Source organism: Atractosteus spatula, chromosome 8 (genome assembly GCF_055471065.1).
Source record: "Atractosteus spatula isolate fAtrSpa1 chromosome 8, fAtrSpa1.hap1, whole genome shotgun sequence".
NCBI lineage: Eukaryota > Metazoa > Chordata > Actinopteri > Semionotiformes > Lepisosteidae > Atractosteus > Atractosteus spatula.
In genome coordinates, this window is record NC_142713.1 from 32079501 (window position 1) to 32095432 (window position 15932).

Consider the following 15932-nt stretch of genomic DNA (forward strand, 5'->3'; position numbering starts at 1 on the left):
GAGGACTCTCTAATGTAAAGTGTTCAATTAAACCAAGACAAATAGCCTAAAAGGACTGAATGTATTGTAGTGTAGCCTGAAGACCAATATCATTTCTGACGTAAAAAAATAATATCTCTGCCCTCCAGAAAGATCAAAGATTTAAAACATGAATCCTTTTAATATTGAAAAAAAGATACTGAGGAGATTAAAACATTACATATCCGGGAAGGGATTTACTAAACCAATCCAATTTTTCCAAATTCAACATGAAGACAGAGATAAGAAGAATGAATGAAATAAAGTGCACAAAAAACAGAAGTGATGACAAAACCACCTTTAGATTTCAGGGCTCACACCTGAAGAAGGCTCCACGGCCGAAATGTGTTTTCTTTCTTCTCTTTTCAGCATGGAATAAACCTATTATTTGTTCCAGTATAGGATATATTTGAGTCTGGGAATGTGTCTGGATCATTTTTGTAACATGCTATTTTATAACATACAGTAAGTTAAAATATTCTAAATGAGCTCTTGGTGCATTGTGAAATTTTATCATAAGCTTATAAGCTGTTTTCTAACTTAACTAGCTTCTTTATGTTGAATGTTTCACATCATATATTTATAGTTTATGTTTTTGCAAACACTGTAACCACTTGTCCACTTTACCCATCATCTGTCTTGATTTTGTTTCTTAAACTTATTTATTTCTTAATCTTGCAGATGAAACTGCTTAACACACATGATAACGGGTGTTTGGACATTCAGATATCCGATTACACAAGCAGCCTACAAACCCAGAGGAATCTAGCTACAACCCAAACACATGGAAACCAGAAGGTTGGTCAACTTATGAGGCTAGAATTTCCCTGGAACATTCCCAGCTTTCCCCAGCTACGACAGTATACTGTAGAAGACGGGGCAGGGAACAGTAAAAAGGTGGAATATTACATTGGAGAACAGAAGAAGGAGGAACAAGACAGGAGAGAGCTTTACTGAATTCTCCTTATATCTACTGGATTCATGCTTTGAACCAAAGTCTGCCAGGAGTAGGGCATTGAAGGGAATCAGACTAACTTGAGGGAAAAAGAGACAAAGCTTGCACATTTGTAGAAACAATTAAGTTTCCTTCCTAAATCGGCAGTTTGTCTAAATCGCATTTTTGTGAGGGACCAAAGATTGTCTCCTTTTATCATTGGTTTAGAGGGCAGGCTGACCTGTGCAAAATTAGTTATTTTATAAAAGCAGTCTTACTTTCCTTAATGAAGATTGACAGTATATTCACTGAGTGTATTTGGGTGGTAAATGTTAACAGTCTAGTGTAAAATTACAAATGTAATGCGATGGACTCAAAGACTTCACTAAAATTCTCATATACTCATATTCTTTGGCTGCTGGAAGTACTGTATATTATTATTACATGTTTATAAATTGCTTGCACTTAAGCAGGTGTCAGGACAAATATTTGCCAAACATTTAATGATTGCAAAACCTCTTCTAATAAAACCTACCTAACATATCAATATACTCTGCTTGTATCTATTACTATAACTTGTTAGAAAAATTCTAAATCAATAATGACCCTAGAATGAAAAAAGACCCTAGTATCTGTACCCTAGAATCCAGTTACCATATAGAGCATCCACCAGTTGTTTTAATGACCATTTCCATAACACTGCAAATAATAGAAGAAGATTAATTGGTCTATAATTACTTGGATAAGTTTTGTCACCTTTTTTACAGATGGGAGCTACATTAGCAAGTAGCTTTAGCAATTTTCCAGTCAATGGGTATTACCCTCTGCTAGACTGACTGATTTCATAGCCTATGGACAACAAATGTAATTTTTTAGACTTGTAGACTCTGCTGTGGTTGTTTGTTTTATTTTTTTAATTTCTGCCTTTCCGATATTTTTTACTTGTAGTCAGCACTTACTCTTTAATTTTGAGGTCTTTTTTTATTCATTGTAGGAAGTGTTTTCTTTCTCAACACATTCTGACTGACCAATTTAAATGAGCTTTTGGGCCAGTGATTTACTTTCTGTTTGGAGGAATATTTCATTTGAACTCTTTCTTTGTGGTAACTTTATGAAAATAATCATCCAGAAATGTGATACTTTGATACAGTTTGTGACACAGTGATACTGTTGTAATGGTGTACAGTAGATCCATTATGTTTGTATTTCCCCTCATGCTCCCTAGCTCCTGCACAAGAATACATTCCAAACAAGTGAATTCTACTTAAGCTGATACTAAGACAAAAACTTCAGAAGCAAATTACCATCTATTCATTTAATGTGACTAAATCTGCATTTCATTATGTTAATGAGCAAATCGTGAAGTGGAAACTTGTTTGTCAATAGTTTACTTTAGAAGCTCTCACTTGACCTGCCATTTTTGGATATCCTGTAAGTTTATAGGCAAGTCCATCTATTTTGGGAGATTTATTGGATCTCCTTCTAAAGTACCATGTGGTTCTTTCCCCATGCAAAAATAGTATTGAGGATATAATTAAGTAAAATTACCAGTTATCACTTTCCTTGTCTCTGTGCTTATTTCTTGCCAATATAACTGGCATTGCAATTACTTTCCACTTGCTGCTTTTGCTTTTGGACTGCAACATCACAATTTAGTAACCACACCTGTGAAATGCATCCAGCAAAACCAGAAAAAATGTGGAAAGCACTGCACTTGCACTTGTCAGTAACTTTTATATATATATAATCTAAATATCTTTTATTTAAGATCTGTACACATTAAATAAATAGAAAATGTGTTCATGGGCAACAATACTTTGAAATCATGTGATCCCAACTATGTCTAGAAGAATAGTATGAAAGGTTCTAAATTGTCAGGTTTAAATTCCTTGTATTTGTGTGTATCAACACTGGGAAGGGTGCACACAATGGTAGTCCTACAAAAAGCTACAATGTTATTCACTTTACATTAGTGGATTGACACTGTACACTTGAGCAAGTGGAAAACTCTTAAAGCAGGTAGCTGGATAGCTGATTACTGATACCAATTACATTAAACTAAACTTATAGCAGCACGGCTGGTCTTTCTTATCCATGTTATCTTGGATACCCTAGCAACTAAAGTATAAATAACGTAAAAATGTGAAATGGCAAACTGTCATAAGACAGCTTAGTCTCCTGCAGCATTGTGATTGGACAACAGATTTTTTTTTGTACACATAATGCATTGTACTGTAACTGTATGCTCCTAAACCTGAATGATCCTCCTTCAGACTTTTACAGCATTTACCAACAATAATAGCAGATGTTAAAATATTTTATTTGAAATGAACAACCAAATCTGGACAAACAAGTTTATGGTGATAAATCACAACAAGAAACATCCTTCAAATGGTTTCAAAGTAGGATTTGCTGTCAAAAACGCTCATTTGTTTTCAATATGCTCCACCATATCTGCCATCGTGTCCTCCTAACTAATTTAAATTCCTCCCACAGAATTTGACACACATCACACCTGTGATGACTACCTCCACTTGATAATCAATCTTAATAGTGTCCTAAGACAGACTGCAGTCTTCCTACCTCCCACTTGTGCATTCCATCAGCGAGTTTAATTAAAGTCTCTCAGACAGCCTGGATCCTTCACAGTGCTCCTCCATGGCAGGGAACAAAATGGAAAACTGCTGTCCATGTTCAGCTTTGTTTACCATCAAATGCCAGGTGAAGGCAGCACAGCACTTTTAATTAGCCACCTTCCCCCTCCTCGCTTACAGATCCTGGACCTTCCTTATTTTCACTGTCATGCTGGAACTGCAGTGAGGAAAAGTTTTTTTTCCAATATCTTATCGCTGCTAAGTATAGGCTACAGAGAAACACATTTCTTGCTTTTCTGAAGGACGGAACAGGAAGTCCTGCAATTGCATGAAAATGAAATTACTTAAAATAAATGTTTCCCTTGAAACAAGAAAGTAACATATTTTAAAATATGTGAATCAATCCATTAAGAATATTTCAAATAAGATTTTGTTACACTTTCTCTCATATACATATGCTCAATTTTTTAACCAAACCTATTATATTAATGATAATGAATACCATTAATTATAATAATGACAGTCTACATGAAGTAACTCAGGTAAAGATTTCAAGCTGAATCAGAACAGTAAAATACTGATGAAACATACAGTATAGTACTACTGATACGTAAAGTTTCAACATTTCCATTAAACATGACACAAAAAACATCTGAGTAATACAAATTAGCAAATGTTCAAATGAAGACAAATAAAATACAGTATTTGCAAGAATATACTTGGACATATAGTATCAAAGACCCACTGATGATATAAAACCCATGAAGTACATACTGTATTACTATCTGAAGTTCCCTCTTTATGTTTTTCCTTTGTCCTGCCATTTATTTTCATGTTGTAAGAAGTGAAATACACTACCATTTAGATTTTTTTAAACAGTGATGAGTATATATCGACTATTCCCTGGAGTGCAGGTCTCTCTTCTGACCCAAGTCCCTCCAGACCTTCAGCAGGTTCCCAGGGTCTGTTTGGTCCTATTTCTTCCAGTTGGGATGATAGATCTTAAGGCCCTTAGATGATATAGGCCCTATTCCTCCAGGATGTCTTAAGGCTTGTCATTAAGCACATCATTTACACTTTGGTTTCAGATGTTGGAGCATCATCTGGTCTACCAGGCAAAAGGCCAGGGAGTAGCCTTGAGGTCACATGGAGCCTTCTGGCACACTTGGGATTCAACCGAGTTATCTTTGACAAAGGAAGTCGCTTTTGGCTTTTGCTTTGTAAATGTTACCATATTCAAGAAGATCCCGCTTTGACAATCCTGGGGTCTTCCACAGATTCTGGGTCATATCAAAGAGAACCCCTTAGAAGCTTGGGGATTCCAAGTTAATATTTTAATATTATAAACTTTCAAATATTATAAGCATTATGCACAAAATACCAATTATCTTTGATGCAGGCCTTTGAGAAAATGTGCACTGGAAAACAATCTTAAACAGTATTTATACTGTAACACAAAAAAAAAATTGTTACAGAAATTCATGTCTGATTTTTTTAAAGAAGTTTTGCTGACAGCAACTAGATGAGGTGATACTGGCCCCAGTGCTCCTCTGGTACTTATGTGTAACGTAATTTAATTAAAACTGAGATAGTCCTTTAATTAAAAGCAAACATGAAGCAATTTCACAACTTTGGCAACTTCAGCAAGATACTTGCCCACTCAGAAAACAAAACCTTTATTAAGTTCTTTAAAAAACAGAACTTAGTAATTAGTAAAGTAATTAGTGTACAGTACTCTTTTACTCTGTAATCCAAACACTCCACATCAAATTGTAAACCTTCCCAATACTTACAGTTTCCCACTTACAATTAGCACCTCCCAGATTTAAATATGATTAAGGATTTAATATTCTGTTAGTTGCAGAGGACAAACTGTCGACTCCAAATTCATTACACGTTTTTAGATCAGTTGATGGTTGGCAGTCTTACACTGCAACAATGCTCTCTTTACCCTCTGGTGTCAGTTTTGGCCCTGTTGACTGTTAAAATTAGCTCTCACGTACAGTACATGTACTGTACATTTTTAAGTGCTTTCATCATTACTGAAAAAAGGAAAAGTGATATTGAAATGCTACTTTAGGAAAATGTTCATCATTAAGAGATATTTTGCTTTTCTTCAGTTTAGTTTATGCTAGATTTCCTCATGTCACTTTCTACAGCTCCCTTGGTTTTAGATCTATGTGAAAACAATTAATAGTTTTTTTACTAATCATTAAACACCACTTCCACTCCCATTACAAAACAGAAAAATGGGGAAGGCCTGCCAATATCCTCGTGCTTTGGCACACATGGTGGCCATTTTTGCTTAGCCGGGGCTTATCCAACCTTTGAGAAATAATGTGGCCTGACATTGGGATAAACTTGGTAGCAGACCACAGATAGGCTAATGGACAGACAACACTTTAAACTGAACTATAACAGGAATGAAAGCATGAATAAACTCTTAAGGGCTAATGAGGAGAGGCCACTTTGTAGTCACATGCTTCTGACACCGCGAACACAATAGAAATGTTACAACACTGTACTAGACCAATATTATTTTGCTTCAGGTTGTATGTGGTATCCATCATCATGGTTTTTGTCAATTTGCCACATCCAGGATATTGTAAAGTCAAAAATGCTTAACACAACCATAAACAGTAGTGTGGAAATGTATTAAAACACCTCATGGTGTGTTATTTATTTAGATGTGCACTCACTGTTTAAACCGAGTATTAATTTTTGCAAGACTGTCTTACATCAGCAATTCAGAAAAGAACTAGACTCATTATTTTCATGGAATAGAAATATGTTTTGCAATAATAATGCCTTGAATCCATTTCACATCTGGGTATTTCCTTATTTGCTGCTTTCACATTTAATGATAGTGTTTACTGTTGTAGAAGGCTGTTTCTATTTTTAAATTAATACGACCTCATTCTCTTATGTTTATTCCTTACCATCAATAAATAATTAAGATTTCATCAAAGGCCCTTTGATCTACTGGCAACTGTTTTCTAATTGACTGGAGATTATGGGGTTAATTGTAAGACACTTAATCGCACATTGGTTTTGTTTAATCAGATTATTAGCTAAGTAATGCTATCACAATTCAGTCTTAATAAAGTTTCACTGTACTGATTTACTGACAGGACTCTACAAAATCCAATAAACTAAAAAACTGAAATTGAATGTAGGTATGAAAAACTGATCACCACCACAGAACGTGCAGTGATAATTGCTTTTGAGTAACGAAAAAAGTAAATTTATCCAACTATTTCAAATTCTAAAATAGTAAGTGAATTTATTCATTGTTGATCTAACAAATGTGAAGACATCATCTTAATTAACAGGTCTGAGTGTGAACATTTGGCAAACACATTCATATAATCTTTTATGAAAACATACTTTATTAATTTATGTGGCCAGTTCTTTTATCCCGAACAAATTACTTTTGTACTCATTATTGAAACAAACGGGGTGAAACACCTTTGATTAAGGATGCAACAATAGTATTACAACTGGGGCTTGAACCCACAGTCATCCAATTATAAAACCAGAGCCCTACCCACTATTCCACACTGCTGCCTGCAGAGATTATGTTGACCTATTTTATGAGGACAACCTGCACATTTTGAAATGCGCATTATCTCAAAGCCTAAAGGATAATTAGTTCAGTATAAATGTGCCTGCTCCTATCCCCCTCCTCCACTATTGGCCAAATTTATCCTCCTTTTACCCAGGATACTAAACCCTCTTTAGGGTTTTGTAGCCTCTTCTACTGTTAATTCAGTGTCTGGGTCTTGAGTTGTAGGCACAACATTACTGATTAGATAATTAACAATTAGAAATGAAATGTAAAGTTGACACATGTTCATTAGCTGTCTACTCGTGGAATTTCATAAAAGCACATCACAGAACCTTTCAGCATAATTCACGATGGCAATAAATACCAGGACATGCCGTTAAAAACTTCAAAATGAGAATTAAAAATAACATGACAATTTAATAGAAAGCAGAACATGTTATTTACTGGTTGCTTTTGGAAATGACTGATTTGATAAAGAACACACCAGTAATGTTTAATTGTTATGCAACAACTTCCCCTACCCCCTGATAACTGTATTTACTTATTCATGTTGACCGCACATTTAGAACAGCATGTAACTGATCTCTTAGATCCCTGCTGTAGTTTTTCATCTAACACTGAGGATTTTAACTTAATGTTAACTTAACGCAAACTGAAGATTGGCGCTGTGCTGCATGCAATTTGTGCTGTTGCAGTCTATTGTGAAGAGTAACTGTCAGGGGTAACATTGTATTTATCAGTTTAATGTTCAAACCAGTCATTGATAATACTTTTGGATGAATTAATCAAATATGTTGTCATATAGTATTTTAAAACCTGATATAATCCATTCGCTTTTGATTACAGCAGAATACAGCTGTATTCCAATCCGTATAAAAGACCTCACATTTGGTGTCTTCTGTACAATATGTTATACAGCATATACTGTATAGTGTGGGGATGTGGGTTTGCTATAGTTTAGAATTTAGAGCATTAACAAGGTTCAGTAAAGACTTGCCCCTTCTGTCAGGATCAATAGAATGTAGCTCATGTTTGTTCCTTCACACTTAAGAAGATAAAAACAGTGCTGAATGGAAAGTTCCAATTCAATTCCTGGACTTCATGAGTACTTTCAGTATTCTTAAATCAGCTATTCACTTTGGCAGTCTACCAATACAGGAAACACTAAATTTAAATCGATATAACACGCAGTGAGAAATGGGTTTTTAAAACCATGGTGACAAGGCACAGAGTTGTTTCCACTGTCCTTCTGGTGCTTAAAAGGGGGCTGGGAACATGCCAAACTAAAACATTGTGTTCAATGCAAAGGTGCACTGCAGGACATGAAAACACAAGCAGAAATGTGAGCAAAGGTAAACTAGATTCTTACATTCCCTCACAATCATCCCTTTGATTCTCTTTAAGTGCGGTGAATACTTCCAAGTCAACTATTTTATTTCATTTGATGAGAAACTGTAAAAACCAAGGAGTCATGACTAATATAAATGTGAAACCTGTCAAAACTAAAAACTGAACACTATCATGTGCTTTTCACAATTAACAAATAACTGTGGAAAAAGTGATAAAATAATCAGCGTAAGATCGTAACACACTAAAAAATAAAGCAATTTATAATACAGCATGTACATATCCTTAAAGTTGGGTTGATAAGATTCAATATAACACTAAAATACTTTTAAAATATACACATTTGTTTTCACTCTGACAAAGATTTCTAACAATCAAAATGCATAGATCAGTTGCAATTTAAATATACATATTGGCGCTGTGCTGTATGTCTCTACCTGATCTGCTGTGTAGTTGGGTTGCTGGTACATAATGGCTGCCATAGGTCACTCAGGTGGGTGCTGCACTTCAGTAATGGATGTGGTTCCTCTGTTTTATGTATGGGATTTTGGAATTCCTTAAGTGAAAAGTGCTACATACTGTAAATATTATTACTAAATATTTAATATTATTACAACTACTATATAACCTCATTCACTGATCATTTTTAGTCTACAGAATTGTCAACATCACAGCAAACTGTGGCTATAAGCATTCTTATAAAGCTCCACAGCCGAAACATTGTGTTTCTTTTCTTCTCTTTCCAGCATGGAATAAACCTTTACTTGTTCCTTTGCAGCCTGCGCATGCTGATGCAGCTACCTACTTGAACTACTTCTTATAATCTTGACAAGGGATTATGACAGAGCAATTAAATACTGATATATGCAGGTGACCTTCTGGTGTTGTGTGATGTATATTAAACATACAGTATATCTATAAAAAACATTTAACATAATGTTCAAATTTTACTGGAACTTTATAAAAGCATACTAACATAGAACTAAGAAAGAAAGAATCAAAATGAAGTTGTGATTTATATCAACATAAATACATATTCTCAAAGTACAGAGAGTGAAGTTGAGTGTTTTAGTGGCATTCTACTATAATAACACATTACTACACTTATCATAGCCAAATGTGAACAACATGCCTTGTACAGTATGTACAGACAGCAACATTATTTTATAGATATGTCCCTTTCAACCATTGCTACAGTACAATGTAGACCACCAAAAGACTGGACTCCTCAATCAAAATGCATGGCTTGAAACACTTAAAACATTTAAAAAGCCAACCATGAATGCTACTTCAGAATTTAAATGTCAAACATAAATGACATGAGCTTATGTCAAATATTACTTACTGATCAAGATGCCAGCTTGCTTTCATATTCCCTTTCTACAATTAGAAAAGTAAATTCTGTAGTTCATTTTGTAATAAGGAATTATTCTGGAAGATTTTTCATGAAAACATCTTCTGACAACTTGCCTAAGCTGAAATTAATTGTGTAGCCAATATACAGTATAAAACTTTTTAAAACCTGAAGAACAGGCAATATTTAAAATGTTCCAACAAATCCATTGTATAATAATTCGAGGCCCAAATTGTGTTATAGGTTGGGAATATCAAATGAAAACCACCTCACTAATCATAAAGAACATCAGTGAAGAAGGAAAATTGTGTATTATAATAGGCACATATACTGCTTTTGTGTAATTATTCTAAGTCTAAAATTTACAGAATTTGTAAAATACAGTAAATAAGAAACATAAAAAGCAAAAAAGGAGAGTGCTTCAAATTTTACATTCTAAATCTCACTTCCCCATCAAATTAAGGCACTTTCCACAAGCCGTTGATCCATGCCATTAATTACATTCTGCTTCCATCTGATTCAGTGCATAATAAAACAACACAAAATGGACTTTTCCTTTTACCAGATGATGAAAATTTTATTAGAAGTCTAAGTGAGAGATGTCCAGAGATGAAAGACATGCTGACGTCCTCCCTCATCTCTTTGTCAGAGGAGGGGCGTGCTTGACCAGAGTGTAGTTAAAACGCCATTTATTACAAACTACAGCAAAGCAAGGATTTGACATTTAAGGAAAAGTGGAATTCAGTACTTTCATATTTAAAATAAAACACTTAATCAATAGCTATTTAATTTGTAAAGTGAATATACAGACATGTGTCTATTGTACATTATTCTGTATACAAAATACTAAATATTTGATTTCTGTACCTCATGAACAAACAGTGGCTATTTGATCAAATGAATGAAGCTCAGCTTATGATGTGTTATTATACCAGTTGTACAATTGTTCACTTTTTCCTATGATTCACAAAAACATAATGCTTACAAACCACAAAAATACACATATCTGCACTTTTAAATGAAATGTGGTGAAACTGATGGAAAACCAACCATCAGTTCACAGTTTTCGTAGTCCTAGCACACTTGACGGTCCAGTCCACTTGAAGCTGATGTGAGCTATTGTCTGGTCTCCATCGCCCATAGTACTGCAAATCTGTAAAGGCTTTAAAAACCCTTCTCATTAATTTAGTATTGAAGCAGATGAAAAGAAAGAATAAGTAAACTGACTGTGGAGCTTTCAGATAATAAAATAATCTTAGCTTCAACTACTTGATTAAGCAGCAAAAAATAAATGTTCTTGTTTAATTATGCTTATTTGGCAAAGGTTAAAACCACAATAATAGCCGGTTGACCTTTTCTATTCAAATATTTGTATTGTATTATATTTACTCTGAAATGGGTGAGTCCTGCATATGTGTTAAGTTTTATCCTACATGTAGATTCAATCACTATTATGATATTTCACTACAATGATTAGAAGCAAGGAAGATAAGTGATCCCATTCTGAGCAATGTGAGATCCCATTCTGAGCAATGTAGGGAGATGGGTGAGGTGGTGTCTTCAAAGACAGGATGAGTCAGAAGAAACAAGAAAAGCCTGTACAGTACCTGGAAACATACTGTATATGACCCAAAATTTAATTCAAGCTTTATTTTACCGACACAGACTTAAATACATTGTTGGTTAAAAACTATAAGATCAAATGGAATTCTTACTGCAATACAAACAAGAAAGGAAGAGCCAGCATAAACTTGAAGTACAGTATATCCTGCAAGAGCACACACATAGGCACAGATACACAGGGAAAGTTTAGAGATGGCAATTAACCTAATCGGAACCTGTTTGCAAGGTGGAAGGCAATGCAAAAGAAATAGTCCACACAGAACACAGGATCTATGAGCCATGAAGTAGCAGCACTGACTACTGTACCATACTACCATGGCAAGCACACTAAAGAACATTTAATATTTCCAACAGACAATGATACAAAGGGTATTTTGGTTCCTCTAGTCGAAATCTCCTCTACTTAGTAAATACAGCTGCACACTATAAAGAGACTACTAGTCTGAGTTCCAAGTGCAAATCCAAACCCATTACACCAGTACTACAACACATTCAGAACTGATACCCCAAAGGTCTGGCCCACTTAGGTAGGCTACCTCTATACTCTTCATGTAACCACATCCAAGTTTACTAGTACAGCCACGATAGAATCTCTTAATTGCATTACTTGTCATACAGTATATTAATTTAAGAGCTAAAAATCATTGTTTCACATATCCATGAAACTCTTCCACCAATCTTTATGGTTTAGTTCCCATTCCAAGCATTGTTGGGGGATTGGAAATAATTTCAAGCTTCAAATCTCTCTGTTACGCTAGTTTCCCAATTAAAATCCTTTCCATGTTTTTTTTTTTCTTTGACACACTGAGATTTCTGTGCCGGTAAGTAATCATTATGCTTAATTTTTTTATATTACTGTCTTGTTTTCCCCATGTCTCCCCCGAACATTTAGCTTTAAGTTGGTATCAGTTTTTCATTACTAGATAAAATGTCATGAATTCCAGTGTAAAAAACATTAGTGCTTCTAGGAATTTCACAGTCCTAATGGAAACAAAACCTTATAACCTTATCTCTACATGACACATACAGTAAGTTCACAAAGGGAACTACTAGTATTCCTACTATAGTATGCATTTTTTAATGGTTGAAGGTTATTTTAACATTTACACTGTAGTGTATATAATTATATATTTAAAGAAAGAGTAAGAACATGCATTGTAATATTTTCTGTATTGTATTAAATAATGTTTTAGTCAGGAAACTAAAAAAATATTAACTACAGCACAGGTCAGAATAAAGGTCATTTAATAGAATTACAGTGAAAGTTGATGACTGCATTATTATTGCTGTTCTCATTTTTTAAAAATAAACTTATATAAAGTGGTGTTAAACCTAAGCTAAAAGGCTTGCAAATTATTTATTTGAAATGAGTTAATACATTCGAGGTCTTTTACACCAGTAAAGCAGATTATTTTTTACCTGACATCACACCCTATAGTTTTCCACCTTATTTTTATTCCTATATAATATTTGTGGTAGTTTCATAAGACTCAAAACATTTTACAAAGTCATAGAAGCTTAAAGAAAATAAACCAAGGCTTTTATTAAAAATATTCTGTTTAAAACCCTCAGGCCTAATTCAATTAACTGATTCAGAAGGATAACAACGTGGTATTAGTACAGAAATTATTATTCATATTTTATCCTTACTTTATACTCGTCATTCATTCATTTTTATTAACATAAACTTAAGTTTCTGTTCAAACAAATTATTTACATCACGTCTTCTTTTTCAATACAGACCTGTTAATACATATTATTATGTAAGGGGCTACTAGATTTTAATTCTACTCAACTCATACAGTACATGTTACAGGTGGAACGATACCGTCATTAAGAAGGCAAGACAGCTCAGAGTTTGCACTTAACTTCATTAAAGAACTCACAAAAGAGCAAATGCTACAACATACGCATTTTCTTCCAGTTAAACGTGTTAAAACGGTGCCGTTTCAGAATAAAACACATGCATTTTCATCAAAGGCCAAATGATGAGAATGGGTGAAATCACAATGCAGGATAATAGCGAACAGTCTCAACGGAATGACCCCATTTTGCCTGAAGAAGCATTTTGCAGAAGCGCGACAGCATTTGTCAGACCATGCTACTCTTTTAACATGGAGCAATACTGCTAAAACAAGATAATATGTTTTAATATTTAAATTCAAGCTTTAGATCCATCAGATACATTAAAATAGCACACAGCTTCAACACAAGTTGTACAAAAATACCAAAAGAAACGTGCAACGGTATAATCATGGCAGTCCCGTCAAGCGCTGCTTGTAGATTTTCAAGGCGAAATAAGCAGGAATTTCCTACCTGGATGCTGAAAATGAGGCATATGATACAAGGCAGCATGAAAATGGAGATCCTGTTAGCCACTTGGCAAAACATTGAAAAGGTAACTATAAATCTAAGTAATGATAAATCGGCTTCTCGTCGAAACAATGGCGAATTTTCTGCAGCATCAGATCGCTGGCACTGCTTCCCTTTCACCTAACCTTAGGCGCACAGTGATGTTCTCTCCCTAAATTTCACCTTTGTTAGAGCGCCGCTTAAAGCTGTTTTCAAAACACCAAAGAAGTTCTGATCTCAGTAAACAGTAAAATCGCCATCAGTTAAGAAGAATACTTTACGTCGGAGATGCAAAGCTACAATCCCTAAACGGCTTTATGAGATGAACAGAGAAACCAGCATCTCCCATCACATTCCTGGTGAGACTGACACATGCAGGGGGCACATTCTGACTCTCCTCCCCTCGACGCCCCGCCCAGATCTCTCACCAAATGGACTGGGGAGTGAAGAAGCATATTAAAACAGAATTCACTTTCTCATGGTGAAGGGGGTCCTTTGCAGCACGATGTGTTTCAATTTTACCAAGATGTAGAAACTTGTTACGTTCATGTATTGCAGAAAATACATTTTATATTTGAATTAGAAATCTGAGTGCACTGAGCTCAAACCATAAAAACGATACCGGCCAAGCAGAGTTCGATGCCAAGAAAAAAGCTGATTTATTAAACTGAAAATACTATGATGACTGCAGTAGCTCTATGAAACAATAAGAACAGCAGAAACACGATGTTTTATCTTATTCTCTGCTCTTCCGAGATTAAGACTTGATTTAATCGATTCTTCTGTACCAAGTTAAAACGTTGGTACTGTATGTTCATCCTGAAAACGTCGGTTTATACATTAGTTTGACATACTGTATTTCCTTAATATAATTGTTAATTTTTTTAACACCCACTGTACTCCCCCACCTTCTTTAATTAATTACTGAAACAGTTACAAGCACTGTTGCTTAGAGAGAGAGATACATTCACAAAAACTCAAGTACGTTATGTCCAAAACGCAGCTAATGTTCTTGGTCTCATTCTGGTGAACATAAAACCGCTCTTCTGAGACAGCTGGAAATTTTCACTTAGTGTAGACACCGCTGTTGACTTTTAATGCCATGAAGGATCCCCCCTCCAATTTCTGACCTGACAAATCACGACCCTCAGCCACACTCTATGGTCCTCAGACACTAGTTTATTGTGTTCTCAACAGAACAGTGGGGGAGAGAGTTCTCCTATAAACGTAGGCTACGGAGTACTCTTCCCTGAGATCAGGAATTTGAGTCTCTTAAATTTTGCTTCTGAACCTGCCTTCTTAAATCAGCACTCCTACAGAGTTTTATGTTGATCAGTATATGACTCCTTATACAGTATGAGTAATAATAGAATCTAGAATCTTATAAAATGACAGAATCTAACATGGTTCTTTTGTTTAGATTTGTTCATTTCCATATTTTTATTACACGGTTGTTTGATTTTGTGTATGAAAGGAAATACTGTACATTAATTCAATGTATTGTTATGATAAATTGGAAAAATATATATTGTTACTGTATAAAGACACTTCCCAAGGTAAAAAACACTCTTTGTAAGAAATGTTATTGACTAAAAAATCTTTTTTTATCTGAGGGGCACCATGTAGATACAGTATACTGTACATTTTATTATTGATAATATGAAATAATACAGTACATACCTGTAGTGTTGAAGGGAAACATAAGTGAATACCAGTATATTATTTACTAGTACAGCAGTGATTATCAGGTGATAGATTTCTGCTGTAGCTGGGAAAAAAAGCTCCGATTTTTGTTAAGATTACATTTCAGATCCTCTTGCTAATAAAAACTTTCAACCAAGCTAGGAAACACAGACCCACTACCGTGTGCAAGGTTAGGAGTGTAAGGTTATCAGGGAGGTCAAGGTTTTAGTTTTAAATGGGTAAAATACTAACATTTTCTATCACTTTTCTCAAACGTAGTCGGACAAAAGGCAAAATAGCAAATGTCAGCACTACATTATGTATTTAGTAGTGTGCAGAACCAAAATTGGCCTTATTAACAGCATCAGTACTGGAAGGAAGGTTTTTTAAAATGGTTACAGGAATATTGTACCACTCCTCTATCTGAGAGGAGTCCAGTGCAGAGAATCTTAGCTGTTT

The 15932-nt window shown here is 34.8% G+C and overlaps 1 protein-coding gene across 1 annotated transcript in view; it reads right to left on the reverse strand.

Moving 5' to 3' along the window:
• Positions 1-13829, reverse strand: part of ptpro (protein tyrosine phosphatase receptor type O) — a 71696-nt gene extending 57867 nt beyond the window's left edge. Inside the window, exon 1 of the mRNA XM_088923928.1 lies at positions 13755-13829. Coding sequence (XP_088780054.1) covers positions 13755-13829 — 75 coding nt within the window. The remainder of the gene's footprint in view (positions 1-13754) is intronic.
• Positions 13830-15932: the final 2103 nt, after the last annotated feature.